Source organism: Acipenser ruthenus, chromosome 42 (genome assembly GCF_902713425.1).
Source record: "Acipenser ruthenus chromosome 42, fAciRut3.2 maternal haplotype, whole genome shotgun sequence".
NCBI classification, from domain to species: domain Eukaryota; kingdom Metazoa; phylum Chordata; class Actinopteri; order Acipenseriformes; family Acipenseridae; genus Acipenser; species Acipenser ruthenus.
This window is the reverse complement of record NC_081230.1, coordinates 6,823,359-6,834,537: the sequence shown is the minus strand read 5'-3', so window position 1 is coordinate 6,834,537 and position 11,179 is coordinate 6,823,359. Positions and strand designations below refer to the sequence as shown.

Genomic DNA, 11,179 nt, shown 5'->3' with positions numbered 1-11,179 from the left:
TGCATTTCAACTTTTAAATCTTTGAGTGGTTCTTATTGGAATTACTCAAATACTGTTTTTATTTATTTGCGGTCCGTAGATATAGAAACAATAGGTACTCGTGTGAAAATATTAGACCACTTTGTGCTTTAACTGGGCATCTTAAACAGCTTCTAAAAAGTATCAAGCATTTTACCATTTGTGGCTTTGTGTCATCAATTAAATTAAACCATTTTTGACTTAGTTATTTCATATGCACAAGTAGACTTTGGTGGGATCTACAGTCTCTGAACTAATCTTCTCTGTTCAATAATAAACTAACATTGCTGAAGAGCTTGATCATGGCGGTTAAACTGTTAGGGTGGATGTGTGATGGGCGGACACATGACTGATTACTGTAGCAATAAAATGTGTACATTTTTGATATTACAATCAATTAACTCAGGGATTATTTTACCTGGCGGATCTTTACTTTCATTGTCAATAGACTGTGCTTCGACGCGGATTAATTTCAAACCCTGTTTACAACCTCTTCGCAACCGTCTTTAGACAGAACCTTGAGCTCAGTCTGTCAATTTACATCCTCTCTGTTTCCTATCTTTACCGGTTTTAACGAAAGGGCTACAGGTTGCGCAGAGAAGTCAAAACACAGTCAGATCGGTAACTGGCATTTCTTGACTAAACCTGTTCAAGGAAAGACAGGAATCTGAAATGATTTCAGACAGTTGTTATAAAACACGTATAGGTGGAAGTGTTGTTTGAACTACGCAGCTCGTCCTGAATTTCAGCAGCACACCACTGGATTGGAATCTAAACAAAGATACATTAAAAATAAAAAATAAAAAAAGTATTGCAAACTTCATAAAAAGGACAAAAAAACACACACATGCATGTAACTGCATGCATGTAAAGCAATTTGCATAAGGACCTGCTGAAAGCCACAGGGATCTAATCTCCAGTGTCACCCGCATGCAAAGCTAACTCACCAGGTGGTGCTTCTTCATTTTGTGTTGCGCAGCCAGTGCTCTGTGGCAGAGCATCCCCTGGACAGTCAGGAGTAGCTAGGGAGTCGTTTATAGTATCTGTAGACTGAGCCGACTGAACGTCGTTTGATTTGCTAAAGGAAGCAACAGAGAATCATTTGAATAGTTGCACCAGGCAGGATTCCTCAGTTTGCTTTACCAAAATATATCTAGTGCCTATATCATGTCTTAACATTGGGGGGGTTGGGCGTGGCGGCGTCGGGGGCAGCATTATTAACAGTAGGTAGATTACGTTTACAATTAGGCATGCTTAAAATTCAAAAGGTAGAGCACAGCACACAGTCCCCGCTAAAGAATCAAGTTAACATATTTTATTGACTGGTGAAATGCAATTCAAAGCTGCTGCAGTATGTCCACTGTTTTGTCGTTTCAAATATTTTCACCGAACAAACTTTAAAAGCTACAGTGTGCAATGCAAAAGCACATCATGAAAAACCACATTTGTAAGTGAAAAAACGGTAGAATAAAAATCGCTACATTTTAAAAAAATATATAAAACACGTGAAATATCCGGTCCACTAAAACAAACGTCTTTACATAATCTGTGCAGGTAAGAAATTGGAGTGGCCGGTATGAAAACACAACAGGACATAATAAATTTAACACAGCATCCAAATTAACACTATAGCATTAAAATGTTAAATACAAAAAAGTCCTGCATTACACGCTCTAAAAAATTAACACAAAATCCAAAATATGGATTGTATCACAACAGGAAAAGCGCAATCAAATCACACTGTATCATCTGATCCAAAACTGCCGAACGCCACGTCAAGCAACTGTCTGAATCATTAAATGCACAGAGCAATTACGAGCAATTACGAGCAATTACTTCTAGGCTGTTTTTTCTATTCACGTGAGCAGCGATATTTCCCCAGGCATTATTTGCGCATGGTTATTAAAAACCAGATAATTAAAACCAGGTGGGGTTCAAACCAGATTCTGCCGAGTCAACAGCCTGGTCTGACATTATAATTATATATGAAAAACATAATTATACTTGCTATACAAGAACCAGTAAACTTGCTTTTAGTAGGTGCTTTTCTCTTTGTTATTTTAAACTCATTATTCCAGCGTTGTGGGAGATGGTAGAATTTAGTTCCCCCGCTCAAGTTCCATGTGCTTAACCCTTTGCGGTCCTATGTCGGACCTGGTCCGACATTGCAATTATTCCTATCAGGTCCGACATCATCAAAAAAATGCAAAAAACGGGTTTCTAGTCGTTTTTTCTCAGGAAAAAGCTGAGAAAACCATTCAATGGCCGAGTGGGAGCGACAGGAGACAAGACAAGCTGATAAAAAAAAAAAAAAGGCGTATCTCATGAATAGTCATACATGCCCCTGGCATTACATATGGGCGGTCATAAGGAAACAAGCTGGCTGTTACTGTATCAGCGCACAGAGACTATCATGGACATTTGCAGAGCTTTTTTGAGATGTTATAGTAATAAAATAATGACTTGGATCGCATTATTAAGGAGTTTGGTGATAAAACAAGTGATCTGGAGATGATCGATCGGTATGTACGATTATTATTATTATTATTTATTTATTTATTTATTTATTAGCATATGTGAAAGCGATAACGAACGAAAGGGTGGGGCGGGGCTGGAGATGCCTAGTGAGTGCTTTGTTGATATTCAGGGCCTTTTAAACCCGTTTGACTGAAAAAAAAAATACTTTTAAACAGCGCGTCTAAAATTAACTGCGTGTGTGAAAATAAATTGGACCTGACGCGCCTGACGCGCACTTAATAAATGGACTGCAAAGGGTTAAGTCACCAGCACAGAGCAGAGATGACTCACAGAAGCCTAGTGCTTCCCAGAACAGAATCTATGTTGATGGGGAACTAGGGATTTCTCCTGGTGGTAATGGTGAGCAATGGGTTTACTTTGAGAATAGTTGACAAGGACCTTAAATAATAAAAAATATGGTTTCACATATTTTTACAGACAGACATTGTAGTTCAACACTGGTTCCAGTGCAGATTAATCCACAGAGAGGGAGCTACAGGACTGGGGGAAACAAACTTACTCTGAGGTGACGATAATCAATTTGGTTTTGATGTATTTTTTATAAGGGTTTTCTCCATCTGTAAAAAAAAAAAAAAATAGGAGTAAGACTTATTTTTCTTCTTTTTACATTTAAAAGAACTCATCACATATAAAATCGCCTATAAACCAAACCTAAGCAAATGCTGTTACCAAGTTACAGCACCCTGGAGGGCTCAGTCTGGGAAATCTCCACCTGACCAGCAGGGGCCGCTGTAGCACAATGAGATGAGACATCCACCCCCTGCTGCACTGCAAAGTAATCGTCCTCCATACCTGCGTCGTTCTCTGCATAGTACTTCCAGAGCGCATCATCTTTGGGGATGTTGGGGTACAGGAACTTCAGAGGGTTCTCTGGAACGTTCTCATCCACCAGGATCTGGAAATTCCTGAGGATTTCCACGAAGGGAATCTGGGAGAGGTCGTTCTTAGTGAAGGGCTGCACAGTACGCACGTTGCTCTTCCCTACGACACAAAGACAAATCCCCATCAGAGATTATTTCAAGAAACCTGTAAAATGGCATTTGAAAGTATGTCAGTGTGATATTGTCTCTTCACCATTGGAGAAGTGGTCGACCCAAGAGAAGGTGATAGCCCCGTCCTTGCAGCTCTCACTGAAGCGAAGCAGGAAGGTGCCGTGCTGTTGTTTCTTGAGCAGAGTCTTCTCCTTCCCTTTGCTCACAAACCCCATGATGTACCTGCACACAAAAACAAGAGCAACAGTCCACTTTATTGTCACACTGACATATATGGCTCGTTTATCTATCTCCGGAAAGCAGAAGACCGTTTTCTTGAGATCCTGAGAAATTATCTAAAAGAAAAACAACTAAAAAAACTAATAAAATACTTAAAATGTTAGTTTGCATCCGTTTTACTAAAATGACTACCTTGTGTCACAGTACAAAGTTGAACAACTCGTTGTGTACCACTGCCCCCTTGTGGTAGTTCTCATGCACACAGCCCCTTTGTTTCCAGAGCACTCACCCTTCATTCCACAGGTCTTCCAGGTAGCTCTTCACCAGAGTCCGTATCCCGTCAATCCAGGCCCAGAATGAGAAGTTGTTGTTCTGAAAGTTCTCCTGCAAGATACAAAAGCTGCTGAATATTTGTGTTTTTAAAGAGGATTTGCAGTTCCATATATATGAGCCTGCGAACACTGCGTTAAAGGAGCGTCATACTCCCTAAGGATGGGACTCCTACAGTTTCTATTAAAGTGGCCATGGTCTGTACATACCTTGGAAAATCTGGCCCAAGGAAGACGGCAGTTTTCATAGCTCAGCTGGCGCCCTGTACAACATCAATAGTAAGAATAAATCAAACAAAATCAGGGAAAATTCAAAGTATAACTATGGCCAAATGTTTTGCATCACCCTGTAGTAACTCATTTTGCTTCATAAAGTGGAAAGAAACCTGCTGAATAATGTTACGTTAACATATTGAATTACATACCGCTTTGTAGTTTTCCATATACTTAAAGAAAAACTGACAAATTGAAAAATGTTACATTTCTAAATGAAGATGAAATATTGTACTGTATTACTATTATGGCCTCCGGTAGACACTTGCAATATTATTTTACAATTTCTTTCATTACATGATGCTAAATAAAGAACTAAAATTATATTATATTTATATATTTTTTTTTTTATAAATCATGTCTAAAATCCCAAAATTGTTGGTGATGCAAAAGGTTTGTCCAGAGCTGTGCATCTTATCATGGGTATATCCTACGCTAGGAACATTTCTAGTAAGTCTCTTATTATAAGACAGAACCTCGCCCAAACTATACAATAAAAAGACACAACATAGTAACACATAAAAAAATACAAATAGGTTTGACTTCACTATTCTTAACAGGGTTGGATCTCAATGCTGTGTAAGGATGAGTGAATGTGGAGGTAGCCGTATGCATGTAACATATCTATTAATACATCAAAATGATTCGCACCAAAGAGTTTTTCAGCCAGCATGCGCAGCTGCTCCTTATTCAGGCCTCTCTTGGTGACGGAGAGAAACTGCCAGCTCAACATCTCCGAGAGCTGAGGCCAGGTAGCGACGGGAGAGCTGGAGAAGAAAGACAGGCCCTGCACAGAAAATCAACAAGGTCATTCCCAACTACACCTGGACTCCGAGCTTTCTTTTGACTTCCATGTTAATTCTGTTATCACAATAGCTTATCTGAATCATCTGAGTACTGTTGCCAAATTAAAATCTGTATTGGAAGTGAGGGATACAGAGGTGTTGATACATGCATTTATAACGTCTCGTCTTGATCTTTGCTGTTCTTTGTTTGTTGGTACCTGCCACTAAACTTATAAGGCTTCAGCTTGTTTGAAACGCAGCTGCCAGATTGCTTTCTCTGCATATTCTGAGTCGTTCTTTGAGATCAGAAAATACAGAACTTTCACTTGTTACAAAAAATTTAAAACATAGATTTAATGTGCTTTAAATAATTGGTAGTAACTGCAGCATACACATGAGCTATTTAGTTTTGCTTTTAACTTTGTACAGCGCTCTAGGATGCCATGGTGTGAAGGGCGCTATGTAGAAATTAATTTGTGTTGTACTCTCACAGCTTCCAACTCCCAATCGGCATTCAGCAAATAGGCACATGATAAAGTTACTAAGCCAGAATTGATCGGCTTTTAGTTTGGAGGATTCCAAGTGCTCTTCAGTTGTTCCTTATTGGCTTTAGAATTGGTGTTTTTTTTCTTTTTAGATAAGAATTGGGCTAATGACGATTTGGAGCAAACTAAACTGGCTGCCAGGTTCCTAAAAAGTAAGAGGAAGTGCGTCAGTAAAGCAAACATTTGCTGTACTTACTATTTTTTATATTTTAAGTGTTAATTACTATGCATATTTATACTAATCTTTCATAAATTCACAGGGAGCTACATATTTCACAGAAATAATGAAATCTGTGATAAGCCTACAGTGGCCAGCAGGTGAGTCCCTCCTGTCTCTTACCTTGGGGTCGGTGCACAGCATGTTAAACCACAGCACTGAGGCCCAGGCACTCTGCTGCTGGCTGGAGTTGGAGATAATGACCACCGGCAAAGTGGAGGCCTGTGTGGAAAAACAGATTTCTGTGTGTTGGTTTGTACAGTATAAAGAGGTGCCATGCTGTGGTACTGCGGGGCTCATTTAGAATTATCCTGGGGTTATACAGGTCAGGGGTGTCCAAACCCAGTCCTTGAGGGCCAGTCCACTTCAGGTTTAACCCTTTAAGGCAGGGGTCTCCAATTCTGGTTCTGGAGGGCTGGTGTCCCTCCTGGTTTTTGTTCCAACTGTACTTGAAATTACTGAATGGGGCCAATTAAATGCTTATTAGAAGCTTAAAAAAATCAGGCCAATTCAGGAATTTAAGGTTGGAAGAAAAACCAGGAGGGACAGCGGCCCTCCAGGACCAGAATTGGAGACCCCTGCTTTAACGTTACAAGGGTTACCAATAAAATGATGCTAACTTTCTTATTTTTGCAATGAGGTGCACGAAACAGGGTTTAACATTTACTGACAGGTTGGATCTGGTCATCCAAATGGTCAGTTTCCTCCTCATGATACTTGAGTCAAACCATATGAACAACCGCTCAATTCCTTGTGTACAGGGTTTCCCCAACCCTGGTCCTGGGGACCCCCTCTGTGTCTGCTGGTTTACATTCCAACTGAGCTCTCAACTACTTAACTAGACCCTTCATTGAACTGATACTTTGCTTAATTAGACCTTTTTACTTGTTTTTAGCTCTTAAAACAGTCGCAGAGTTCAAGTTACTTATAAAATGTTATAACTAACTTGAAATATGCAACTGATTAAGAGCTGAAAACAAGTAAAAAGTTTCAGTTGGAATGAAAACCAGCAGAGGACCAGGATTGGGGAACCCTGTCTTAAGGGGTTAACAGATAAAAAATATATAATTAACGACTTCAGGTTCAGGATGGACGTTTAATTGGTTCAATTAAACAATTTAGCAGAGGGCTGGAAATAAAAAACCAGAGTGTAACTTTGGCCAGCCCTGATACAGGCAGTTAATTCAATCCCCAGGGACTACCCAGTGCTGTAAAATGCTCTAAAAACCCAGCTTTAGTTTATCAAGGTACAGGTTGATCAAATTAATCTAGTGCTTTAATATGCAATTTAATTTGTTGACAAAGCCTGACATTTTTTAAATCTGAAAAAAAAAAAATAATAATAAAAAGATATTGTGATTTCTTTTTTTTCTTTTTTTAAGCGATCTGAAACCAAGAATCAGGAGAAGGACATGGAGTAAAAATGTCTGCTGAATCCGAGGGCCTTTTACCCTGGACTAGAAAACACATACCTGGAGTTTCACAGAAAGACCGTGACGTTCAAACAGAGCTTCAAAACTAATGATATGAAGCTCCTCTGTCACACTCAGGGCCCCCTGCAAAGAAAAGAAGGGAATTGAACTCAAACTAGTACTATACAATAGGGGTGTGCTGATACTTCCTAACGGCAGTAACGAGTATTTAAATTAAAAAAAAAAAAAAACACCATATGGCAGGTATTAAATAAATCCATTCATTAATGTGTTGATTTCAAAACAAGAAAAGGCTGTCCTTTCCTCACCTTTACAACCCACAATCGTGGTAAATTTAGAAATACTTAAGACACGTTGTAAATTCAATGGCTGTACCCTGCTATTAGATAAAAACATTTAACAATAATAAAAACATCCAACTTTATAAAATAGGTAACTGGTTTAAATTAGGCCAGTCATAGCTAGAGCTGTACCGTTTCACTGTGTTCTAAAGTCCCAGAAGACAGGCACTTACATCGTTACTGCCTTTGCCTCCGCAGCCTGCCTTCTGTTCTTTGAGTGTCTGGAATGCAATTTATAAACAGAAAAGGTTATGTGAAGATTGAGTGAGAAGTGTAATAACATTGTAATTATGTGTACAGAAAAGGTTATATGAAGATTGAGTGAGAAGTGTAATAACATTGTAATTATGTGTAAGCACACGTTTTTACTAACTGCTATGTATATACACCGTAATTACAATGTAAAGTGTTACCCTGTTTCCTTTCTTCCAAACAGATTTTCATTTCCTTTCTTCATTGTGTAGTTGGGAATTTTGCTTCCAGTATATTGTCATTTGCAACAGAGAGTATCCGCACTCAGGATTAGTTCAAAGTATGATGAACTTTCATTTGTGCAACACCAAGATTAAAAAGTGAACAAGTCAAATCAACGTTTCGTAAATCTGGACGAAGGCGCGCGGCTCCGAAATGTTATTTTCACTCGCTCACTTTTTAACCTTGACGTTGTACAAACAGAAGTTACAAATATTTTGTTGAACTAATCCAGGAGTCTGGATATACTGGATTTATTTTATCCAGCTCCAGATTCTAGCAAGTGGCAACTTGACTTTCCAGTATATTATAATTTTTAAAACTCTCTATATGAGCAGACATCTTCTCCGCGTTGGCCCGCACATATTACAGTGCCCCCCGGGTATACTGCATGGACAGATTCTCTTGATTAGACCATCAAGTTACTTACCAGATGTCTGAACTCAGCTACCATACTCCCGCTGGTGCTCTCTGCCATATTCAGAGCTTTGCTGTTCGTTCCCAGGATGTTGAATCTCCGATACCTTGAAGGAAACAAGGTACAAGTATAGTCCTATAATTACATTGTAATAACCAAGTAGACCCTGGTACTACAATAAGAACATAAGAAAAGTTTGAGAATGAGAAAACGCCATTCAGCCATTTAGTCTTTATAACTCGTGTCATTATTTTATTTGCATTTTACAGCGCTTTTTATACAATAGTATCTCAAAGCACTATACGGTACATAGCAGAAAAACAAACCGCAACACATTTGTATAGCATATTACATATTTACCACAATCCTACAATTTAAATAACATATTTAAATAATATATATAAACAGATAAATACATACACATCACAAATAACTAGGTGCTAATCCTTAACAACCTGAAGTCCTGGGATCAGCCTAGTTGCCCTTCTCTGTACCTTCAAGTGTTGTAGCAACTACATGGACATGACCCTGTGAACAACATCTTGTTACCTGATGCAAGGAACAGCACAATATTGCAGTAGTTACTGTGTAATAACAGGGCATGGTGGTAGTTATAACCATTGTATTACACTGTTATGTATGCCCTGTGCAACTGCAAACAGGACCTGTTGCAGCCTCTCTTCAAGAATGAAACGCAATTTGAATGTGTAGAACATACAGAAACACACACTTACCCCTTTACTTGCTGCACATCCCTGAAAATAAAGAAGAAAGAAACATGAGGATGTATTCAGGGACAGGCTAAAACGTTTCTGATACACGCTTTGGTAAGAGGGCAGTACTGTTTGGCACTCACTTGTCAATCATGGCTGTAACTTTCATTAAGTGGTTCATTTCCGGAATTTTCACCAAAAGTCTAGAACACAAAAAAGAAATTAAATCAGTACAATTACAATCAATACATAAATAAACTAGCTCGAGCTTACTAGGCGCCTGGCTGTTGGTTTTGCATTCCTAACCTGCGGAAGCACCAAGGCCAATGCGACGGAATCAGAATCCCCCAGTGAATACCGGCGACTTTTCACAGCCAGGACGTGAACCTGGAACCCCATACATTGCATTACTTGTGCTAAAGTAGGTCCTTAGCAAGTTTCATCACAACTGAACAAGCGTTTCTGTAGACACTGTATATGCAAAACCCTCAGATGCTAATCACTACTGAAATCTGAGCTTGTCAAGACATAAGAATGAAAGCGCGACATGCAGGCAGACAGTCCCCTCAAGTATATTTCCGTAACTCGGTACATGTATTAGTTTGTTGGTTGGTCTATAATTAATAGTGATCTGTGGACTTTGGATCTCAATAGCAAATCACATGGTGTTCTTTGTACAAGAATAACTTGGCTGTTTTGACTTCGATTGTGGCTGGTCTGGACAGCATTCATGTTAAGGGTTGTACCTTGTACCTGCACAGTTGCTATAACGCTAGACAGGGCTCCACTGAACCCTGCTGGGAAGAGTTCCCCCTCACCTGGTTTTCACAGAGAACTGCACGTTGGTTCTCAAGGCTAGTGGTCCCTTGCCTAGAGGAATGGTAGGCTGGCTCTCCACCACAAAAGCACTGAAACAACAGGAACACACCCAGTGAAGTTACTAAACCAGAAACAAACGGCTCAGAGCCCACTCTAGAGTTCGATGTGGTGACCTGGTGTTTCGCAATGTAATTTACATTGTTTTTCAAAAGGTACAGTGGTATGTTGGTCAAGAGAAGGGTTAGGGGTCAATTCCGGTTTTTCAATTCCAATTCTCCATTTCCTTTTTAAATGGAATTCCCAATTCCCTTTCCCTTTTAATAAATTCCAATCCCATTTAATCCATCCCTGTTCCATTTCAATCCATCCCATTTCCAATTCCTTCAAAGGAATTCAAACGGGAATTGGAATTGAATTTAAAAATGCATGGACCCCCTCCCCACCACCCTGGTCCAGCACAGGAATCCAGATCAGATGGAAAGGTACCTCTGGAGCAGATCAGTGAGCAGCTGGTCCACTCTCTTCTGCAGGGCCGGCCGCTCTGTCTTGAAAGGGTCTCCGTCGTAGGTCACCTTCGCACACAGCTCCTCCAGCTTCTTCAGGATCTTCTTGAGATGAAACAAACACTCTGCATTCACAGTGAACCTGGAAAACACACCAACACAGGAGCCTTCAAACTATATACTGAACAGCAAACACCGTCAACCACTCAATACACTAGAGAAAAACACAGAAACCCTGATCACTGAATATACAAACACAGGAGCCTTCAAACTATATACTGAACAGCAAACACCGTCAACCACTCAATACACTAGAGAAAAAACACAGACACCCTGATCACTCAATATACAAACACAGGAGCCTTCAAATCACACTGTAGACTGAACAACAAACACCTTCAACCACTCAATATATACAGTTGGCTCTGCCTCAACGGGATACTGATAATACATATTTCTGCTTAAATGGGATACAACTCTGGGAGACTGTACTTCTCCCCAGGTGTCCCGATAAAGTGGAGCCGACTGCACTAGAGAAAGAGACACCCTGATCACTCAATATACA

At 39.7% G+C, this 11,179-nt stretch overlaps 1 protein-coding gene and 1 long non-coding RNA gene across 4 annotated transcripts in view; one reads left to right on the top strand and one right to left on the bottom strand.

The window, feature by feature from the left end:
• The window catches only part of LOC131709223 (signal transducer and activator of transcription 1-alpha/beta-like), a 31,616-nt gene that overhangs the window by 3,120 nt on the left and 17,317 nt on the right, over window positions 1-11,179 (bottom strand). For 2 of the 3 annotated variants that reach the window (XM_059011312.1, XM_059011311.1), the window contains 15 exons: window positions 10,598-10,756; window positions 10,111-10,200; window positions 9,436-9,495; window positions 9,314-9,334; window positions 8,592-8,685; window positions 7,864-7,911; window positions 7,389-7,472; window positions 6,040-6,138; window positions 5,021-5,156; window positions 4,307-4,359; window positions 4,057-4,151; window positions 3,631-3,770; window positions 3,349-3,537; window positions 3,056-3,113; window positions 966-1,096 (listed from right to left, as the gene is read on the bottom strand). In XM_059011312.1, coding sequence (XP_058867295.1) covers window positions 966-1,096; window positions 3,056-3,113; window positions 3,349-3,537; window positions 3,631-3,770; window positions 4,057-4,151; window positions 4,307-4,359; window positions 5,021-5,156; window positions 6,040-6,138; window positions 7,389-7,472; window positions 7,864-7,911; window positions 8,592-8,685; window positions 9,314-9,334; window positions 9,436-9,495; window positions 10,111-10,200; window positions 10,598-10,756 — 1,457 coding nt within the window. The remainder of the gene's footprint in view (window positions 1-965; window positions 1,097-3,055; window positions 3,114-3,348; window positions 3,538-3,630; window positions 3,771-4,056; window positions 4,152-4,306; window positions 4,360-5,020; window positions 5,157-6,039; window positions 6,139-7,388; window positions 7,473-7,863; window positions 7,912-8,591; window positions 8,686-9,313; window positions 9,335-9,435; window positions 9,496-10,110; window positions 10,201-10,597; window positions 10,757-11,179) is intronic. The other variant, XM_059011313.1, reaches the window with a different exon arrangement.
• LOC131709224 (uncharacterized) lies at window positions 5,751-7,426 on the top strand. Its single transcript, XR_009311423.1, has 3 exons — window positions 5,751-5,851; window positions 5,960-6,017; window positions 7,299-7,426. It is a non-coding gene; the product is annotated as an uncharacterized LOC131709224 (long non-coding RNA).